This window comes from Oryctolagus cuniculus, chromosome 17 (assembly GCF_051225735.1).
Source record: "Oryctolagus cuniculus isolate XC-2025 breed Fujian yellow rabbit chromosome 17, ASM5122573v1, whole genome shotgun sequence".
Classification (NCBI taxonomy): Eukaryota; Metazoa; Chordata; class Mammalia; order Lagomorpha; family Leporidae; genus Oryctolagus; species Oryctolagus cuniculus.
The window spans coordinates 14,537,012-14,559,274 of record NC_142883.1 but is presented as its reverse complement, the minus strand read 5'-3'; the positions used below and the strand labels follow the sequence as shown (position 1 = coordinate 14,559,274).

The window sequence follows — 22,263 nt, the reverse complement described above, 5'->3', positions numbered from 1 at the left end:
AAATTAAAGCAGATAAAAAATGCAATTTCCCTCCAAGCTACTCAAAATCTCTAGGCCTTCATAGATGGTTCAGAAAAATGCACGGATCAGTGCCAGCTTCGTGGTGCAGCAGGTTAAGCCACAGCCTGTGTGGCTCTCATATGAGTGCTGGTTTGAGTCCTGGCTGCTCCACTTCCGATCCAGCTCCCTGCTAATGTGATTGGGAAAGCAATGGAAGATGGCCCAAGTCCTTGGGCCTCTGCCACAATGTGGGAGACTCTGATGGAGTGACCAGCTCTTGGCTTCAGCCTGGCTCAGACCTAGCTATTACAGTCATTTGGGGAGTGAACCAGTAGATGGAAGATTGCTTTCTCTCTCTCCTCCCTTTGAAACTCTTTCAAATAAATAAATCTTTAAAAAAAATTAAAATACACAGAACCATTCTTAAACACCTAGTATTCCAGATCCGCCATTAGTTTGCCCAAGTAAACGAATGAACAGAGTCTCCTGGCCATGTGCACTAGATTCCCTCGTGCTGGGGTTACTGCACCACCACCCCCTCAAGAGACCTGCTTCCAGGCCCTTCCCACCCCTTCCTGTGGATTCCTCTTCCTCCAAGCACGCCCTTTTGCTTCATGTCACTATCACAGTGTCTCCCGCTGCAGGCGTGTGTGATGTACATGATGGCAGCTGAGGAATGTTTGCTAAGCACGTGCCCACAGACAACACTCATTTGGATCTATCAGCTCAAAGATGTTAGAAAAGTCAGATTCATTATCACACAGATGCACCTCAGAGTATCCATTTTAATGTATTTTTTAAAAGAGATCTTTAGGGGCCAGCACCATGGCACAGTGGGCCATGCTGCAGTGGGTTAATCCTCCACCGGCAGTGCCAGCATCCCATATGGGTGCCGGTTCTAGTCCCGGTTGCTCCTTTTCCAGTCCAGCTCTCTGCTGTGGCCCAGGAGGGCAGTGGAGGATGGCCCAAGTGCTTGGGCCCCTGCACCCACGTGGGAGACCAGGAAGAAGCACCTGGCTCCTGGCTTTAGATTGGCGCAGCTCCGGCCATTGTGGCCATTTGAGGGAGTTAACCAACAGAGGGAGGACCTTTCTTTCTGTCTTTCCCTCTCACTGTCTTTAACTCTACCTCTCAAATAAATAAATAAAATCTTTAAAAAAAATCCTTAAATATCAAATGGTTAAACATAAAAATCTAGACTCTGGCTACCTCTGGGTATCAGATTAAGGGTATTGTCCTATTCTTTACATTTTTATTTTCTAAGTACTCAACAATGAATATGCATGACTTTAATGTTAGATTTTAGGGCAATGCTATTCAAGATCACTGCTTCAGGAATTAGTGTATTTCTCCAGCCTGGCCACATGCAGAGATGATAAACAACACAAATATTGTGCCTGGACCCTTAAAAGTCTAGATTTTTCACAAAGTCTCTAAAGTAAATTTGTGGTGATTGTGTCTCCACATCAGTTGGCCACTCTCATCCTTGTCTAACTCTGCCCCTACCCCAGCCCCTTCTTCATCCCTTGGCCCCCCATGGCAGAGCTATGAGTGGTCAAGCCTGAATGGCCCACCAAAGCCTTCAGAAACCCCCAGTGCCTTGCTGTTCAAGTGGGGTACCCTCCTGCAGAGCCACGCCCCAGCCTCCTCGACCTGTTATGTCCCAGAAGGCTGACCCATATGGGCCAGAGCAGTGATCTCCCCAACCTGCTCGTTTCTTACTGGGTAAAGCCAACCAGAGACAGCTGCAGCTGAGAGAGATGGAAGAGAATGGGGATAAGCTCTGTAGGGCTGCTGAATCACTAAACCCAAGCTCTCAGCTCCTGGTGTGGGGCCCTTTCTACTCCTCCCCTCTGGCTTCAGGCCAAGGTATGCTTTCAGAACCCTTGGCACTGTCCACATCTGTGTGAACAGCACTGCTGGTGAACTTTCCTGGAAAAATCCTAAATGGGGGGGCCATCTGTGTCCAGCTAGAATCTGATTAGTGCACCCTGTCTCCCACAGCCCACATCAGAACCTCACGGCAACTACCACCTGGTTGGTCTCTGCTGCCCTAATGCTCCATTTTCCAAGTGACCTGGAGCCTTGCTAGACCAAGTGGCCAAATCAGGCCACCTTTGGCTTCATAAAACTACAGGAAACTTCTTCATCAACTCTTAACTCTTCTGCCAGGCTTGTTCAAGGCTTAGTAACGTGGTTCCTTTTTACCCATGAGCTCATTTCCCACTACTGCCTACCTGGTAGCCTCAGATCCAGTTGGACCCATCTCTTCACACTCTGAGAGCTGGGCCCAGCAGCATGGCGCCCACTTCCAGGCTCTCTGCTGTTCTTGTCTCCCCCACCCTTTTTTATTTTGACAGGCAGAGTAGACAGTGAGAGAGACAGAGAGAAAGGTCTTCCTTTGCCGTTGGTTCACCCTCCAATGGCCGCTGTGGCCGGCGCACTGCGCTGATCCGAAGGCAGGAGCCAGGTGCTTCTCCTGGTCTCCCATGTGGGTGCAGGGCCCAAGGATCTGGGCCATCCTCCACTGTACTCCCTGGCCACAGCAGAGAGCTGGCCTGGAAGAGGGGCAACCGGGACAGAATCCGGCGCCCCGACCGGGACTAGAACCTGCTGTGCCGGCGCCGCAGGCGGAGGATTAGCCTATTGAGCCGCGGTGCCGGCCCTGTTCTCGTCCCTTGATGGCCTCTAGCTCCTACCCACCAGACCAAATCCTACCCCTTGTCCTGGCTTTGTTCTGCACCTTGCTTCCTCTTCTTCCAATTAGTCTTTAATATTTATGTTGCTGGTTATGGGTTCTGGTGCATTCCTCTTCTCTCCATGATAAACTGTGAGCTCTAAACTGCAAGGGCAAAGTCAACGCCTTCTCCCCTCACATCTGAAGGAACAGTCATAAGCTCATCAGGTCACTCCCTTACTCACTTCCTCAAAGCTCTTTTTCTCAGAATCAGCAGGAATCACATTTTCCCGATGTTTGGGCAGATTGTTGGGGAATCTCTCCAGCATCTTGGTAGAGGCAGACAGTGGGGTTTCATGGTGTCCTGCAAGAGGAAACAAAATTGTTTCATGAGAACAGTCTCCCAAGCAGTGGTAGCATTCCATACTAAACAGGCAACAGTCACTACCCCAAGGGGTCCTCTGTAAATCACCCCACTTAGAAAGTTAAGAGAGAAGAAGGGGCCGGCGCTGTGGTACAGCGGGTTAGGCTGCTGTCTGCAGGCATGGCATCCCATACGGATACCAGTTCAAGTCCCGGTTGCTCCGATTCTGATCCAGCTCCTTGCTAATGTGCCTAGGAAACCAGTGGAAGATGGCCCAAGTCTTTGGGCCCCTGCTCCTGGGAGATCCGGAAAAAGCTCCTAGCTTCGGCCTGGCCCAGCCCTGACCATCATGGCTATTTGGGGAGTGAAACAGGAGATGGAAGACCTCTGGATCTCTCCTTCTTTAACTCTTTTCAAATAAATAAATACATAAATAAATATTTATACATAATTTTTATGTATTTATGTATTTATATTTATTTTATATTTTTATATGTATTTATTTATGTATAAATATTTATGTATTTATTTAGCTACCCGAAAAATTTCATTAAGGTGGAAATTGTATTACTTGATGACAGAATACAGTTTTCTGATCCTTGGATAAGAAGCAAAGAGTATGTCCATGCCACAAGGGGATCGGGACACTTGGGCGGTATTTCAGAAGCAAGACTTGTGTGGCTGCACATGCCCAACAGACAGGTGAAGCCTTAGGAAGCTTCACCCAAAGTCTGAGGAGTTATTTCAATGCTTTTTTCCCGTACCATCACTGTACTAAGGTTACCCAGTCCCATCTTGGTAGAACTCTCAGGAGTTCTACTCCTGTTATTTAAACACAAGAAGTGGTGAATTACTCCTAAGAGAGCAAAGGACATATTTGCTGGGTGGATGGCGGGGCTGGGTGTCACAGCTCCCTCAGTGTCACTCAATGTTCTCTACACTACTATTTCATGTCCACCTGGTAGTCATTACACATTTATTGAGCACCTTTTGCATGCAAATTATCCTAAGAGAGACAAAGTTGGCTAAAACACAGAACTGGAATTTGATATGGCTTGATAATCTGCTGAGCCCAAAATTAAATGATTTCACACACTGTGGGAGGAGCCAGGTCACCTTCTCACCTGACACTTTGCTTTCTCTTCTCCCACTGGGATCAGATCTCACCCTGATTCCAGCCTCTCCACCCCATGCTCTTTATTGTTTTCCCAAATTATCTGAGATCATATGACATGTGTGGCAATACGAAAATACAAGCACTAGTCCAGGCTATGAACATATCTTGATCTGGAAAAATCTTCTTTAACTGTCCATCTTCAGGTGCATTCTATATCACAATATAACACAAGTCTTCAAGGAGGCCTGCTTCAGCTCTGAACTAGTACCAGTTTCTCCTTGTGTACAGGGAGCTATGAGACATGCTATGCTTTGAAGTATGGCTTCCCGATATGTGGTCTGCCCACTTCAGATCTCTGAATCAGACTGTTGGAGGCCCAGGAATCTGACTGTGGGAAACTTTATTAAAGAGTCACTAACAAGAGACCTGTGGTCTAAGAAAGGGACGGTCCTTCCCTATGCCACCTGGTGCTGCAGTGTCCTGCCTGCTCCATCTCCCAACACCCACCTCGATGCTCAAAGTCCTACCAGTCTGGGAGGGCCCCTGCTACAAGACTGCTACAGAAGCCATTGCCCAAATCTCCAAAAACTCTTCTTCCTGCAGTCCCCCTTATAAATGGGCTGCCCCTCTAGCGCAGCTCCTAGGGATATCTGCATGCTTTCAACCAACCATTCTACACAGTCCCTCACCAGAGCCCTAAACATTTTTATACAAATGCTACCTGGTCTTGCTGATTTATCCATCTATCATCATCAGCAGGTCCAGACTCCAGAGCACTAAAGCCCTTGCCCTGACCTCCTGCATCAGGCGCCCAGGGGATGTGCACGTGTCTCTGACAAAGCTCCTGGTGATGCCGAGAGCACCCCAGGTCAGGGCCGCTGTTCAGGGCCAGCCACAGACAACAGCTCTTGTGCAAATCAGACCCATTTTACTGTCAAGATGAATGTAAATGTGGAATATCCTTCACGTCTTCCACAAAAACCAAGTCAAAGGACATATTTGGACATAAAAGAAATATCCTTTAACCTGTGGTCTCAATCTACAGTAAAAGTATCATATAGTCTCACTATCTTATTTTAAAATGACTAGATTTGGAGTTCCTCAAAAAGGACTTCAGAGTTGTGGGATTCTAAATTACTTCTCTGTACATTTTGGATTTCTCAGTTTTCTTACTTGGACCTTTCTGTTTTAAAGGATCTCATTTTCCAACTTAGCCAAGAAGACTCTTCCTCATTTGTTTGGATTCTTGCACACACATGTCCTTAGTTTCCACTCTCAACTGCTGGTAGGTGGTTTACGTTGCCCTTAACTGGTACATAAAACCAAGCAACCTTGTAATTTAGGGACCTCTGCTCCTCAGCTACTTTCTCCCCACCATAGATCATGCTGCTTGCTTTCCAAACCACTTCTGTTTAAAAAAAAGAGTGGGGGGAGGCTGGCACTGTGGTGTAGTGGGTGGGGCTGCCACCTGCAGTGCCGGCATCCCATATGGGCGCTGGTTCAAGTCCCAGCTGCTCCACTTCCGATCCAGCTTTCTGCTGTAGCCTGGGAGAGCGGTGGAGGATGTCCCAGGTCCCTGGGCCCCTGCACCCACGTGGGAGACCTGGAGGAAGCTCCTGGCTCCTGGCTTCCGATCGGTGCAGCTCTAGCCAATGCAGCCATCTGGGGAGTGAACTGGTGGATGTAAGATCTCTCTCTCTCTCTGCCTCTCCTTCTCTCTCTGTGTAACTCTGACTTCCAAATAAATAAATAAGTTTGTTAAAAAAAGAGAATTATTTTGTCATCCTTCACCTATAATTTGGTAAAAACAATAATCAAAATACAAACTGCTACAAGGAATCAGAATGAACAGAACAGGCTCTCAACAACCTCCAGAAAGCATGGTCTACCCAGGTTCCTCCTCGCAACGCTTGTCTGCTGCAATGCAGGTCCCCACCCAGACTGCACCTCCTGGCAGGTCCTGCTGCTTCTGGCGCCCACACTCTCCTCGCCACCCCACAGCACTCTTCCAGAACCCCAGCACTGACCTCCTGCCCCACAGCAGCCAGCAGCAAGCACCAAGAGGAAAGGAATGGGGCAGGGCCCTCCCCAGACCACAGGGGCACCTACGACCTCTCCCCCACAACTGGCTCATCTCTCCCTCACCAGCTCTCAGCCATAGAAGGCAGCAGGATCAGTGGGCGGGCACAGGAAGCACGACAACGTCAATGAGCTCTGATACTTGGGACGCTTGCTAGAGACACAGCGTCTCTCACTCCTGCCTCTGGGTGTTACCTCGACTTCTGACTGCTCTCCAGAACTGGGCCTCTTGGTCAACCCCAGGGTCATTAGTGAAGGCAGCAACCAAGGAAGAGGAAGGAAACAAAGGGACTTCCCCATTCATACCTGGGATTATCCTGCCCAGAACCCATGGCCAGCCTGTGGCTCTTCACAAACTCTCAATCCCTCCTGGTTCTTCAGCCTCTCCCAACCCCCGCCTGCCTCCTGCCCTCCACCTAAGCCCACACCAAGCCTAAGTGAATTCCTCCATAGAAATGGCCTCGGTCTCCTTAACTATTAACTGGACACTGACCTCACACAGGGTCTCTGAAGAAAAAGGAAATGTACTCTAAAGCTCTTAGTGCCAAGGCTGGAACATAACTGACATTCACTGTATCAGATAATTACACAGTTTACATCACGTGATGCTTGAGTCTGGGAACATTCAACAACTTTGAGAACTGCCTTGGTAACAAGCAGTCCTGTTTATTCTCCTTGGGGGTAAATATGTCTAAACAATGAGCTTGGACATGCATGGAGCACAATATGTTCAGAATTAAGAATGGTGCAAGCCAGCAGGGCCGGCTTTTGCCCACCAGGAGGCAGTATACCATCACCTGAGACTATCAGCAGAGAACAACTCTTACCTATCAGAAGCCAGTAATTCCTCAAGTAGTTAAGTTTGTTTTTCCCTTTGAGTCCGGGGTCAAACTTGAGGTCCGTGCTGGGCGTGATCACACACTCCCCTTTGTCTCCTATGGTGACACCATCGGTCTGGGGGCCTTCCAGCAAAGGAAGAGTGCTGCCTCGGGGCTGTGGAGAGAGGGCTGAGGTGAGCCTGGAGGCCCTCGGGAGGGCAGGTTCATCAGTCCCACACACATTCCCAGCCACAGTGCTGAGCCCGCAGGAACTGCCTTGCCCCCAGGTAAGCAATTGCTAGTGTGGGGCTAGTCCGGGCAGGGAAGGACACAGAGCCCTAGGACGGGCCAGAGAAGCTCCTCCCCCAGGATGTGACAAGCCTGCACTGGCATCTTTTAACACGGACAACTTTAGATCCCAGTTCTGGGTGCCGGGGGACAGAAGGTGAGTGAACCCAAGTCCAGGGAGCTGTTCTGAGATGCAGATTTAAGTGAAGGAAAACAAGCGGTGTCTAGTAGCCACAATCAATGTACTTAATAAGGGTGGAATAACTTGCAGTCACATGCCTAGAGCTGGTACAGGCACTGCTAGAGCTCCAACTGAGGCGGGCGCTGTCCTACTTGGGGGAGCAGCTGACAAACACATGGGGAAGACAAAAGATACCACTGAACGGTCCAGACACTAATGAGGATCAAGACCAGTGGCCAGGATCACATTGCTTCAGACATTCAGACACTCAGCCTGCTCAAGGCAGGCTGGTGAGGTCCGGGGAGACACCCATGAGTCACCAAAGAATGGAAAGGATTTGAGGAGGGAAAGGGAAGGAAGGGTATTTGAAGTGTGAGAGCAGCCCAAGTAAAAGCAAGAAAATAAGCAGGGGACATTTGGAAGTCAGAGAAAAGATGCATTTGGTTGGACTGTGCAACTCTTACAGCGAAATTAAAGGGCAGTGGGAGGTCACCGTGGACCTGGCTTGAAGAGGAAGGACCTGTGGAGTTGAGATTTTAACATAAAAGAAAAGGGCAGTAACCAGGGCTTCCTGGGCTTCGGGGCTGCTTCCGCCATGTCTCTAAGAACGCGGAGTGGACATTTGAGGCAGTGGTCAGGATGCCTCTTGGGACTCCTGCATCCCCGATGGAGTGCCTGGTTTGAGTTGTGCCTCTGCTTCAAATTCAAGCTCCCTGAAGCAGTGATGGCTCAAGTAGCTGAATTCCTGCTACCCACATGGGAGACTAGGGAATGAGTTTCTGGATCCTGGCTTCAGCCTAGCCCAGCCCAGCCCTGGCTACTGCAGACATTTGGGGAATAAACCAATGGATGGAAGATTTCTGTGTGTCTCTGCTTTTCAAATAAATAAAAATATTCTTTTTTTTTTTTTTATTTGAAAGGCACAGTGTTGGAGAGCACAAGAGAGAGAGCCTCTGTCTGCTAGTTCACTTCCCAAGTGGACACTACAGGTAGGTCTGCGCCAGGCTAAAGCCAGAAGCCAGGAAGCCCATCCTGGATTCCATACGGATGGCAGGAGTCGAAATAGTTACGCCATCTTCCATGGCCTTCCTAGGCACCTTGGCAGAAGGTGGATCAGAAACAGCAGGGACTCAAACAGGCACTCTGATATGGGATGCTGGCATTGCAACAGGAGGCTCAACCGATATGCCACAACGTAGATCACTTAAAACCAGTGGATGGAAGATTTCTGTGTCTCTTTGCATTTTAAATAAATAAATAAATGATTTTACAAAGGAGAATGTGGTTATGTACACAAACTATTTTTGAGAATTCAAGATCTGTGTTTTGCATCTACAACTAGCAGGATGTTCACATATGACTCAATCATTCTTTGCAAAAACACAGTGGTTAGCAGGCTGTGCTGGGAGCCAGTGTCCCATAGTGGACTTACCACGACAGCAACTCCTTCATGTACCATTGACGGGGAGGCGTAGAGGCTGGTTGAGTATTTCCCAACATACAGAGTGGGCCTAGGGAGAAAACAGATGCATGCATTCCAGAGTTAATTTCTGAATCCCACAGAGGTGGGGGCTTTTGGAGAGAAGAATCATAGGACCAGATACCACTCCCAGGAATAACTGCACTAATTCCCTGGCGTGGAGAAAGCAGTAGGGGTGTGAAGGCAGGGATGATGCCTGGGAATAAGACAGCAGGACTTCAAGGCCAGCCGTTACCTACTGTGTTCTGAAACATGGACAAGCCACCTAGTGGCAAGCCTCAGGTTGCCCATCTTGAAAATGGCAGGGTTGAACTGGACCAGGCCCACAGTGCCCTGTAGGACTACCTCCAGAGGACTGAATGCTTAACATTGCCAAAGCCTCTCCAATGACCCTGTCCAGCCAGCACCCCTCTCCCAGGCTACCCGGCATCACCACCATTCTATCCGTGCTCTGCAGGGATTCCGTAGGTTCCGCAGAAGCCCCAGAGACAGGCAACTAGATGCTGAGACAAAGGGATATGAAAGAAATTCCAAACTAGGTAAGATTCCTGCTGCCTGAGCTGGGTGGTCTGGCCCTGCCTGAGGCTGGGAGAGAATGGGGTCGTGGCTCAGACACAGTGGACGCTGCACCTCCAGGCTCTCCTGGTTACTGCCGCAGCCTGTGTGGGATCAGTCCCCCACCAAGCCCTCTGAACTCCCTCTCAACAAACACCTTCTGTGTGAACAGCTTAGGCAACGCCTCACACACATCATCTTATATGATCTTCCTCACAACTCTGTAGAGCAGGAACCTGAGGCTTGGCACATTACAGGCTACTCTCGGGGAGACAGGGAACACGGCCTACTGGGTCTTGGACACAAGCACACTGGAACACGTTTTTCCTCGTTTTTAAAATGAGTATCATTCACAGTAAGAACTCAGAAAATACAGAAAGTTAAAAAAAAGTCAGGATCCCTAGTGCCTGTACTAGAGTTCTATCAGCAAGCCTCCCTCCTGTCTTCATCCATGATTCACAGTTCTCATTCAAGAACTCCGGAGCCCACGGGGTGCCTGTCAGTCCTTACATCCTGAGGTGTCCCAATGAGCCTGTCTGGCCCTTGACATTCCTGTGGCTTCAGATGTCTGCCCGACCCCTGGCCTCCAGTACAGGTGGGCTGGCTGCAGCAGTGCCGAAGCACCAGGGGTGCAGCTGCCCCGAGCTCCCCGACTCACGTCAGCTTGCTCTTGGCCTCCGTCTCCTTGGGGAACGGGTACTTCCACTTGGTGATGCGCCCCACCTCCCCAGACATGAAGGTCAGGTAGCGCAGGGTCTCCACGGCCACGTTGATGTGCATCACCTTCCGCAGACCCTCCCGCTGCCACACATAGAAGGCCACCACAGGGGAGCCATAGTTTTGGATCCACAGGACGTCTCCAGATTCACTGTCGACGGTCACCACGAGCCCATCGCCATTGGACACAAAGTGGGACATCTCTGTACAGATCAAAGGAAGACAGCGTGTGAAGTCTCACCCCGGCGTGCAACCACATCCTCTACTCTCTTGACAAGCAGCCGTCTCTCAGGGGAAATGAGACTTCTGGAGTATTCTCAGATCTCCTTAAACAGTTTCCCTTGCTTCCAATGAACTCAGTCTCTAAAACAGCAGACACTGAGAGCTGCCCGGCTTGTAAACATCACTCTCGCAAAGGCAATCTCGTCGGTGATGATCTTCACCATTTTATTCAATAAGTGAGAGTAAACGCTGACAAGAGAGCAGCCATGGGAAACAGCCACCCAGCATTTCACAGCAATCATTTAAACCCATTATTCAAACTGAAAACCTAGCAAGTGGCCTGAGCCGCTGACACTGCCCTCAGCAGATCACAAAGGAGAGCTCAGAGATGCACAAAAATGCTCAGAGGAGGCAGGCAGGCTTGCAGACAGCAGTGCTACACTGCCAGAACTGCAGCTTCATTAACTGGGGGAAATGAGTGCGGGATGCGCCGCAGCAACAGAGTGTCCCTCTGACGCTGGGGCTGGGAACGCCATGTGCTGGGGCTGGGAACGCCATGTGCTGGTGTTTAATTCTCTTCTCTACGGGCTTGTAATAAACTCCTTCTGTGACACAAAGGAATGCAGTAAGGTGCCTCGTCCTCTTCTCTAACCACCAAGTCCTCCTTTCTGGACTGACTATTTCCACACAGGTAGAAAGCTCAGCCTGCCCCTGCAAGCCCCACCCGGAGCACTTACTGTAGTCCATGTCATCTTCAGGAAGTGAGGCTGCGTAGTCAAAGTAGGTGGCGTTCCACCGGAGCTCTCTGGTTTTGGTGTCATACATGGTGATGGTATATTCTGGAGAACACAGACCAGCCTGTTACCACAGAGAGGTCATGGCATCTACGAAGGTGTTGACCTCATATGATTTTTTTAGAGATTTATTTATTTATTTGAAAGAGTTACACAGAGAGAGGAGAGTCAGAGAGAGAGAGAGGTCTTCCATTCTCTGGTTCACTCCTCAACTGACTGCAATGGCCAGAGCTGTGCCGCTCTGGAGCCAGGAGCCAGGAACTTCTGGGTCTCCCACGTGGGTGCAGGGGCCCAAGGACTTGGGGTATCTTCTACTACTGTCCTAGGCCATAGCAGAGAGCTGGATCGGAAGTGGAGCAGCCAGGACTCAAACCGGCACCCAGTTGGGATGCTGGCACTGCAGGCGGCAGCTTTACTCGCTACGCCACAGTGCTGGCCCCTACCTCATATAATTACAAGAACCAAATCCTCCCTAAACTGCACAGCAGAAAGTCTAGGTGGGGCAGGTGACTGATGTGGTGACTTAAGTTGCTGCTTGGGGCATCTGTGTCGCGTACTGGAGAGCCTGGTGGGAGTCCCAGGCACTCTGCTTCGGATCCAGCTTTCTGCTAGTGCACACCCTGGAAGGCGGCAGGTGATGGCTCAAATACCTGCCACCCCTGTGGGAGACCAGGATGCAGAGATGAGCTCCTGGCTCAGTCCTGGCTGTTGTGGGTATTTAGAAAGTGAAACAGCAGATGGACTATCTCCCTCTGTCTCTCTGTCTTCTAAATAAAATGAGATCAGTGATAACAACAACAACAACAATAATAAAAGTCCAGGCTATTCATGTGCAAAGAAAAAGGCCACACGGAGAACTACCTAGGCACACGAGCAGACCTGGCCAACAGCACGAGGAGCAGACACAAGCTGCCCCTGCTGTGTCCCTGAACTCACGGCTCACGGAACTGTGAGCAGTGGAAGGGCTGTTTCTAGCCACTAAGTTCCGGGATGGTTTATCGCAAAGCTCTACACCAATGATATCGGAAGCTGGCATCTAGAAGTGGAATGGTGCCTAACAAAAACCTAAATCATGTGGCACAGACTTCGGGACCAGCTGGCAGGTGGAGGATGAAAGGTCAATTAAGATGACTATTAGTGGAGACTTCAAAAACAGCAGTGAGGAAACGCTTACTGGAAGCTGAAAAGAGGTGACTGGCATATGGTTTACATAAAGTGGCACTGTACTGCAGTAAACGTGAACGACAGAAAACGTGTCTAATGAGCTCGGGAAGCTGACTAGGGAGACTTCCGGGCAGAAGGCATGCTGAATGGTTTCCCTGGTTGTATATGAAACACTGCAAGACCATGACCCACAGCAGAATCCATTCTGTTTTCAAGCAGAATTTAGAGGAAGTACATAACTCTCCAGTTGGAAAAGATTCCCAAATGGGAAAAAATGGCCTTAGATCAAAGACCAAACCCAGGAAAGCGCCAGTGATACACAACTTCAGATCAGGGTTCAGATAAAATCAAGGGTGAGGCTAGGAGATCCTTCTCTGAAACCTTTAGAAAGACTTAAGATGGCACCTCACAGACCCTCTCACAATCCAAATTAGAGGGATTTGTGGGTACAATCTTTATCTTTTTTTTTAAAGAATTATTTATTTGAACGTGTGATAGAGAAGCAGGCAGGGAAGGAAGGAGGGGAAGGGCGAGAGAAAGAGCTAGAAAGATGTTCCAACTGCAGGCTCACTCCCCAAATGGCTACAACAGCCAAGGCCAAGGTCAGAAGCCAGGAATCCCATCTTGGTCTCTGGCATGGGTGATGGGGCCCAAGTACTCAGGTCGTCTTCCGCTGCTTTTCCAGGTATATTAGCAGGGAGTTGGATTATAGGTAAAGCAGCTGGAACTCAAACCAGTGCTCCAATATGAGATGTCAGTGTTACAATATGGGATGCCACATTTTGATGCCAGACCCTAACTTTTATTTTAGTGGAGCAGACTATAATTTGATACATGGGAAACCCAAAAAGACTTTGGGTACCAAGAGATTGGGTCCCTGACACCCATGTGGAAGACCTGGATTGAGTTCTTGATTCCCAGTATCAGTCTGGCCTACCTCTGACTGTTGTGAACATCTGGGGAGTGAACCAGCAGATGAGAGAGTGCTCTCTTTTTAAATTAAAAAAAAAATAGTAAAAGTAGTCCAAGGTCTTAGACACATGAGTGCGCCCAAACAATAGCATGTGAAATACAGACAATCCCTCCTTGTTGGGCTCTTCCTGAATTCCCTACCCACAGGAATCATGAACAAGAAAGTGAGGGTTGTTTCAAGGCACCAGGGTGCTTTGTTAAACAGCAGCAGATAATGGAAACAGCAGCTTTAAAACCTAGGGCCATACATTTCATCTGAAAGCACAACACATCCCAACTCCTCAAACACCACAATTCTACCTGAAAACCACCAATTTTATACCTGGATGAAGCTGGGGAGCCACAGTAAGCTTTTACTTCACGGAAATGACAGACAAACAAATCTCAAAGCAGTCATTACAGGAGCGAGCTGGAATACTGGGACTTTTATTGGAGCAGAGGAAAGCCTTGGGTCCAAGCCCTTCCTGCCAGGTCCAGGAGAGCCCGGCCAGCTTCAGCAGGGCCCAGGTCTGCAGAACAGCTCTGTTTGCCACAGCGCCTGAAGCAAGGCTGGCTGCCTCTCTTCTAAAAGTCTTGGTTACCTGCATACTTAGATCTAAGTCTAGTGTTCAAGCATAATAATTTATCCCAGGTTTGGGGCATGATCTTCTTCAACGTTTCCTTGTTTCTCCTTTTGGCTTCAACTACTGCCGAAAGGGTTTGTGACCTCCCCGGTACATGTGTGTTGCTGCACATGTGAAAATGAACAAAGCAGATTCTCTGCAGGAACAGGGCTCACCATTCACTCACTCAAACATCTGGGCAATGTCTACTTGTCAGGCGACACGCCCGGGGGAGACACGGCAGGTGAAGCGGAGTCTGATGTTCCAGTGGGGAAGGCAGAAAACAGGCACACAAGATGCACAAATATGTGGTAACAAGCATGAAGAAGGCTAACACAAGTGGGAACAGAAGACGGGGTGGTGGTGAAGGACTCCTGTCTGAAAAGGGACAATGAAGGGGGGCGAGATGGCTGCTGCCACAGGCCTGGAAGCTGCCACGTTGAGCCTCCAGGAGACCTGGACACCCTGACCAGGGTGGAAGCTGAGGCTAGGGAAAAGGCTTCTCAAAGAAGCTGGCTTTTGAGCAGAGTTGTGAAAGAAAAAAGGACATTTGTCAGATAGGCAAAAACAGGCATTCCTGGTGGGGAGACACAGCTCCTTCTGTTTTTAAAAAGAATCATGATGGGGCTGGCCCTGTGGCATAGTGGGTAAAGCCACCGCCTGCAATGCTGGCGTCCCATACGGGCACCAGTTCAAATCTTGGCTGCTCCATTTATGATCCAGCTCTGTGCTATGGCCTGGGAAAGCAGTAGAAGATGGCCCAAGTCCTTGGGCCCCTGACCTCCGTGTGAGAGACCAGAAGAATCTCCTGGCTCCTGGCTTCAGATCAGCGCAGCTCTGGCCACTGCAGCCATCTGGGGAGTGAATCAGTAGATGGAAGACCTCTCTCTCTCGTTCTCTCTCTCTCTCCCTCTCTGTAACTCTTTCTTTTTTCTTTATTTATTTTTATTTTTTTGACAGTCAGAGTTAGACAGTGAGAGAGAGAGAGAGAGAGAGAGAGAAAGGTCTTCCTTTTCCCATTGGTTCACCCCCCAAGTGGCCACTACGGCTGGTGCGTTGCACCAATCCGAAGCCAGGAGCCAGGTGCTTCCTCCTGGTCTCCCATGCAGGTGCAGGGCCCAAGGACCCGGACCATCCTCCATTGCACAGAGAGCTGGACTGGAAGAGGAGCAACCGGGACAGAATCCGGCGCCCCTACCAAGACTAGAACCTGGTGTGTGGTACCACAGGTGGAGGATTAGCCTAGTGAGTCGCGGCACTGGCAATCTCTGTAACTCTTTCAAATAAATAAATAAATCGTTAAAAGTAAATTAAAAGAATCAAGCTATTCTGGAAACTGCCAGTGGTTCATTCTAATTGAAAAACTTTTCTGTAAGGAGAATGGAAGGAGGGATCAGGTATGAGAGGCAGCAGCTGCATCACAGGGGCTTGCTTTGTGGGTCCTGGTGCAGTGTGCACTGAATCCTGTCGCTCCCCGTCTTCGTGGAGGAACGACACAGGACCCTGTGCTGTTCTTTCGTCTGCTTGGCCCTCCCCGGGTTTGCTGCTGGTTCTTCCCGGGTTGGCTACTATCCCTTCCACCTCCGTGGAAGGGCGGTTCCCCCTGGCCGCTTTCCCCACTTCCGCAGGGGAGCGGCACACCGCCGGCCGGCTCTTCTCGGGGGCTGCACAGGTGTTCCTTCAGCTAGATGTTCCCCTTAGATGTTCCTGGTGCATGCCGTCTCTCTCCTCCTTTATAGTCCTCCTCTGCCAATCCCAACTCGGCTGCCCACACGCCGAGTACGCTGCTCTCCTCCAATCAGGAGCAAGTCCTGCTGTTTATTGGTTGAACTGGAGGCAGCTGGGTAGAAGCTGTTTTCTCCTCTCCCAGCGCCATATTGTGGGAGAGCAGATGCATAGAATAAGTCTTAATTCCAGTAACTTAGTCCAGTCCGGATTGCTCCCCACAAATCCCTTGGCCAATAAGGGGGCTGGTGAAAGGTCTTAACCGCCTCAGATCCAGACCCCTGCGAAAATGCCTGGGAAAGCTGCGGGGGATGGCCTAAGTACTTCAGCCCCTGCCATCCGGATGGATGGAGTTCCAGACTCCTGGCCTTACCTGGTCCCAGCTGTTGCAGCCATCTAGGGAATCAATCAGCAGATGGAAGATCTCCATCTGTCTCTCCCTCTCTGCCACTCTGCTTTCAAGTAAATAAATAAATAAATTCGAAGCGGGGTGCAGGAGGAGAGGGAATGGCGTGATCAGACCTGTGTTTGGAGAAGGTAGCTCTGGAGGCAGAGACCAGCGGGGAAGCTTCTTAAGGTCCTTTGTGGACGGGCAAGTTAAACCCGAGAAAGGTTTACTTCTTACCTGTTCGCCCAAGATACAGAAGTGAAGTTGATGGACAGAGACTGTCTGCAAAGGCCGATGACAAAGTCTGCTGCTTTTCCCCGGTCAGGAGATCGATGACGTACCAGATGTCCTGCTTTTTACCTGGCAGATCACAAGGACACCCTGTTGTTTACACCCATCCTATGTGGGTGTAATAAATAAATATCACTGACAAACAAGCAGCCAAGATGTTCTGTTCTGAGAGGGATGGACCTGCAATTCTTAGGAAACTGAAGATATTTCTACGATGCTCTGAAAGCCACAATGTAAACAGTAATGTGGAGATCATAAAACTTCTTGGGCTACTGGGTCTTCTAATAATTTAATAACCTAATCATAGAATTAAGCTCTCTCTAGACCTAATGAGCCTAATTACAGCTTTTTTTTTTTTTTTAAGATCCTCTAAACTTTCAAGTTAGCCTTTATTGCTTTGACTAGTGGTCCTAAATATGAAGTTTTGTCTGTAAAGGGCAAGCCTTTTCCCACGGACTAGAATGAAAACAAACAGAAATGTACCCAGGGCTTCATCTCCCTGGTAACCATCATTCATATTTCTCAACATCCTACTAATTAGCTCACTTGTGAATAGGCTCTACAGTTACTGTTTGTAAGTATAATTAGCTAGTACCTGTGACCGGTCCACTGCAACCTGATGCTAATGAGGCCAAAGTTATCTCAGCCTCTGTCCACAGCCAGTAAGTTACTCCCCGGTCACAAGCCATTCTCCTTACCTCAGTCTGCTGACTAAAAGATATGAACAGCTGGACACACAGCCAAACAACACAATTAGGAAAACCCACAGCATATGTATCCATGGTATATACTCCAGCACTTCCTGACAGTGGTGGTCAGGAGTGCAGGCCTCTGACCCCAAGGCTGACATACTCACGGTGATGTGTGTATTTCTGTTTTGGATGGCATGGTCTCTCACCACCCAGGTCTTCCTAACTTACTGGAAAAGTTTCCTACTTCCAGGGACTCTTGGAAGCAGAAAATTGAGATGCTGGGGGAAGGTCACTGGACACTAGAATCTGCCAAAGCTACATACACTTAGTTCTAACAGGTTCAGCATGCAAGCCTATTCACATGTGTACAGCTTGTCTGCGGATTGTATCTCTGTTCTCAATGATAAAATCTTAACATGATTAGATCTGCAGATAGAGCAGAAATGTCACCAAACCGCTGGGTCTGTGAGCCCTTCCTATCTGGCATGACACATACCTGGTTATTTCAAGGATCTGTGCAGCCTGCACGGCCTAGCTACCACTTTAATGGATGGACCGAGCAACCTTCATGCTCTTAAATATGCTTAATGAACTCTCTTTAGGGGCAACACACAGAGATGATGGAAACACAATATCCTAAGCAGAGTTTAAGTGATGAATCACCGGCAAAAGCTGGAAGACCAGATAGGAACCAGGGACATGGATGAGCCCACGGAACGGCCAAGAGGCAAGAGAAAGCCTGTGCTGACCACTTCCGCGGAATCTCTAGGCTGGGGTTCCTCATTCTGAAGGGGATGGGAGCAAGAGCCCCAACGTCCTTAGCAAAAACTCAAAAGCCGGCCTGCACCTGAGACCCAGACGACACTTAAAGCTGCTGAGACGTGAACAGGCAATAAGCACTTTCAGTTCCTTTAAAAAAAAAAAAAAAAAGCTGCTACATAAATACAGGCTATTATTACTCCTCTGATTTCAAGATAAACAGAGGTCTCCTTTGTGCTACAAATGCATTTTTATTGACATTTTGGCAGCAACATGGTAAAAGAAAAGCAGGTGATCTGACGCTTTGAAAGCTGTGGCCCCATAGGTATGAAGGCTGCTTATCTAGGCAAGCTGTTAAGTGCTGTTTCTACCAAATATTCTGATAGCAGGAAATACTAAGAAAGCTCTATAATTAATAGGCAGAGCCTGGCTTCCCTTTCTTGGCTCAGACTATTGTATTCACTAAGTTTCATCCAGTTGCAGCTGTGTATGTCGCAATGTCGAAATCACAGGAGCAGGTCAACAGAGCAGCTGAAAGCTTGCTAAGTGAGTAACAATATTAATGGTGTCACTTCTTCTCCAAGGCTGGGGGACCCCTTCTCAATTGATCAGCCGATCCTAGCATGAGCAGCACTCGCAGCACAACCACGGTAAGAAAGGCCTTTCCCAGGCCAGGGTGTTGGCATCGTCCATCACCACAGGCCACTTCTGCAGGTTCCAGGATTCATTGTCAAAGAGATACAAGTTTCAGTGCTGAAAACAGGGAGCCTTACCCATGTAAAGGATGCCGTCGGAACTTCGGCACGGGGATGCCTGTACCAACTCCGGGATTGTAAAGGGAAGTTTCTTTAAAGAAAAAAAAGGAGAAACGAGTTAACCAGATCTTGTGCAATGATTCCAATTATTGGGCAGTCTTTCTCGTTACCAAATTCTGCTAAAAAGAGAGAAGCCTTTGGCAGATGGGAGTTTTACTAATTAGAAACCAGGTTTGGCCGGTGGCTATGCTAGGCTTCCACAAAATTCCAATAAGCCCTGAGCTCCCAAGTCACTGTGCTCTTTAAACTCTAATTTGTTTACTTGACAAGAGATGTGGAGGCCTCCCCAGGTCTCCGGCCTGGAGCACTTTCCAGGGGTGACACAAGCCTTTTCTGGAAAGACTGAACAAATACAGCGACTTACACAGTCTTTGAAACCCTAAAGGTGGGAGACAAGTGAGCACTGGCCCGGGGATGGCTGGGCTGAGGAAAATGACACAACTTGTTAGAGTGGGAAGAAGCCAAGAGACAAACACGGAAGATAAACCATCTTGCTACCCAGAGATGGCCAGGCTGAGGAAAATGACACAACTGTTAGAGTGGGAAGAAGCCAGGACACGAACACGAAGATAAACCATCTTGCTACCCAGCCTTGAGCTTTGAGGGAAAGCGGAAGTCATCAGGACATGGACAACACAAAAGTTTGAGGAGGAAAAAGAAGTTTTGATGCTTTCTTCAGTAAATAATTCTCTACTGTAAAAGAGAAGAAAATGGAGGCTTTCAGTTTTAAAAAGGAAGTTATGGTAGATGCCAGGAAAAGAAACTCAAAGGAATCCAAGTGTTTCAACTGCATCTCATCATAAAGCTGACTCTCCTCAGTCTGCAGCTGACATCTGACAAGACCTTTTTGGTCAATGTTTGTTTCAGTATACTTTATTTCTGGAACATTCTGTGTTCTCGAAACTGTTCTAAAGATACATGCTTTTACAGAAACTCCAGGTTTCTACTACACTGTTACCCTTTCCTCCAAGTAGGAAAAGATTTTTCTCTAGCTTTCACAACAGAATTTTAATGCTAATCAATGATTTGGGTTTTTCCATCATCCCAACATTCAAACTTGAGCTTTGGAAGAGAAGTGCCAGAGAGGCTGTAAGGACTGGGTTTCTGCCAGGTGTCTGTGAGAACCAGAAGGTCCCTGCAAATTCTTCCGGTTTGGAGTCCTGTGGTCTTGGCTGGGCACTGCCACAGTTCTCCAGGTTCAAGGCCAAAGCCAGGAAACATGTTGTTTCTGGAGCTAAACCACAACCAAGGAAGGAGAGCAGGCAGTGGCTAAGGGCAAGCATCCTTTGGGAGTCAGGCCTGCTTAAGTCCCCACTCCAGCATCCAGCATGAATGTGCACATTTCCTGGTGACTCCAGGCTCAATTTCCACACCACTAACATGGGGCTAACACCTCCAGGGATGCAGACAACACCAAATGACATGACTTACACACGTCACTCAACAGTTTCCAGCAAAGTGTTTAAGAAATGGAGTCTATCACTGGAGAGGAAGCTGTGAAGAGAAAGGCTGGCGGGGAAGAGGCCACAGCTCGACACAGGCTTGCCCTTTCTCCCATCTCTTTCAGTCCTAGACATTTATAAAATTATTTTAAAATACCCGCATCAGAGGACACAATCCACTTACATTGGTTCTCATCTTTGGTTTGCACATCAGAGTCCCTTGCAGGCTTTTTCAACTTTCTATGGCAGCAGAACACAAACAGAAAAGCCCTCAGAATCACACAGCTCAGCTAATCTCTGCAGAGTGAATGGACCCACGGGGCCAGCAGCCGGATAAAGCAGCAGAGCATTTGTAGCACTCTGGAAGCCCCTTCGTTTCTCCTTTCCTAGCCATCACTCTCCGGGGTAACTATTATCCTAAGCTCAAAACAGCATGGACAAGTTTTTCCTGTTTTTTTGCTTTATATAAATGAATCATTCAGTGGGTAGCCTGTTTTGTCTATCCTGTTTTGTTCAACACTATGCTTGTGAGACAGATCTAAAATGTGTATAGTCATAGATGTATAATTATCTTTTAATTGCAAAATATCTATTAAGTATAACAATTATTAACTCAACTTTTTCAATTCCATTTTTCCATGAACTTTTTGAAGTCTCTTCGGACATGCATTTCTGTTGGGTAATCACCTTGAAGGGTGGCTCAGGCTCTCGAGGACTTTCCTATAAACGGCCAACAGTTTTCCAAACCAGCTGGACCCATTTGTACTTCACCCGCAGCGAAGGAGCCCCAGATGCTACACATCCCTGCTGACACGGTTTTCTTTTCCTACTGCTCTGTTCACCATTCTGACGGCTGGCAGCCTGAGACAGTGGGTAGCAGGATGGCACTGTGATATTAACTTGCTCTTCTGAAATTCACAAAGCTGTGCACCTTTTCATATGTGCACTGACCATCGGGATATCCTCTCCTGTTACTCTGTTGGGCTTTTTTTTTAATTCATATATTCTGAATATGAATCCTTGGTTAGATATCTGGACTGCAAATACTTTGTGGCCTCTTATTGAAGAAAAAGTCATACATTTAATATAATCATTATATCAACTTTTCCCTAAATTTATGGTTAGTGTTAAGTTTTTAAAAATATCCTATTTAAGAAATCTTTACCTACTCTAAGGTCATAAAACTGTCCCACTATTTTTTTTAAAGGTTTACTTTTACTTATTTGAAGGCAGAGCTACAGAGAGAGAGAGAGACAGACAGAAAAAGAGAGAGAGAGAGAGAGAGAGATCTTCCATCTATTGGTTCATTCCTCAAATGGCTGCAATGGCTGGAGCTGGGCTGATTCAAAGCCAGGAGCCAGGAGCTTCTGCCAGGTCTCCCACATGGGTGCAGGGGCCCAGGTATTTGGGCCATCTTCTGCTGCTTTTCCAGGCACATTAAAGGGGAGCTAGACTGGAAGCGGAGCAGCCAGGACTCAAACTGGCACCCGTTATGAGATGCCAGCACAGTGCCAGCCCCTCAACTACTTTTTTTTTTTTTTTTTTTTGACAGGCAGAGTGGACAGTGAGAGAGAGAGAGAGACAGAGAGAAAGGTCTTCCTTTGCCGTTGGTTCACTCTCCAATGGCCACCGCAGCCAATGCGTTGCAGCCGGCGCACTGCGCTGATCTGATGGCAGGAGCCAGGTGCTTCTCCTGGTTTCTCATGGGGTGCAGGGCCCAAGCACTTGGGCCATCCTCCACTGCCTTCTTGGGCCACAGCAGAGAGCTGGCCTGGAAGAGGGGCAACGGGGACAGAATCCAGTGCCCCAACTGGGACTAGAACTCGATGTGCCAGCGCCGCAAGGTGGAGGATTAGCCTATTGAGCCGCAGCGCCAGCCCCATCCACTACTATTTTCTTTGAACTTTTATGATTTTGCATTTTAAATCTAGATAAACGATCTATCTGTAACTGATTTTCATGTGTATGGTGCAAAGTAGGAATCAAAATTTTTTTCTTTTTCTTATTTTTTAAAAAAGATTTATTTAGTTATTTGAAAGTCAGAGTTACACAGAGAGAGGAGAGGCAGAGAGAGAGAGAGGTTTTCCATCTGCTGGTTCACTCCCCAGATGGCCACAGCAG

The 22,263-nt window shown here is 48.3% G+C and overlaps 1 protein-coding gene across 1 annotated transcript in view; it reads right to left on the bottom strand.

Annotated features, from left to right (window-relative positions):
• ERN1 (endoplasmic reticulum to nucleus signaling 1) overlaps positions 1 to 22,263 on the bottom strand; it is a 95,050-nt gene that overhangs the window by 19,807 nt on the left and 52,980 nt on the right. Inside the window, exons 5-11 of the mRNA XM_008271709.5 lie at positions 18,659 to 18,731; positions 16,381 to 16,503; positions 11,236 to 11,337; positions 10,218 to 10,479; positions 8,957 to 9,035; positions 7,065 to 7,230; positions 2,923 to 3,041 (exon numbers count right to left, since the gene is read on the bottom strand). Coding sequence (XP_008269931.3) covers positions 2,923 to 3,041; positions 7,065 to 7,230; positions 8,957 to 9,035; positions 10,218 to 10,479; positions 11,236 to 11,337; positions 16,381 to 16,503; positions 18,659 to 18,731 — 924 coding nt within the window. The remainder of the gene's footprint in view (positions 1 to 2,922; positions 3,042 to 7,064; positions 7,231 to 8,956; positions 9,036 to 10,217; positions 10,480 to 11,235; positions 11,338 to 16,380; positions 16,504 to 18,658; positions 18,732 to 22,263) is intronic.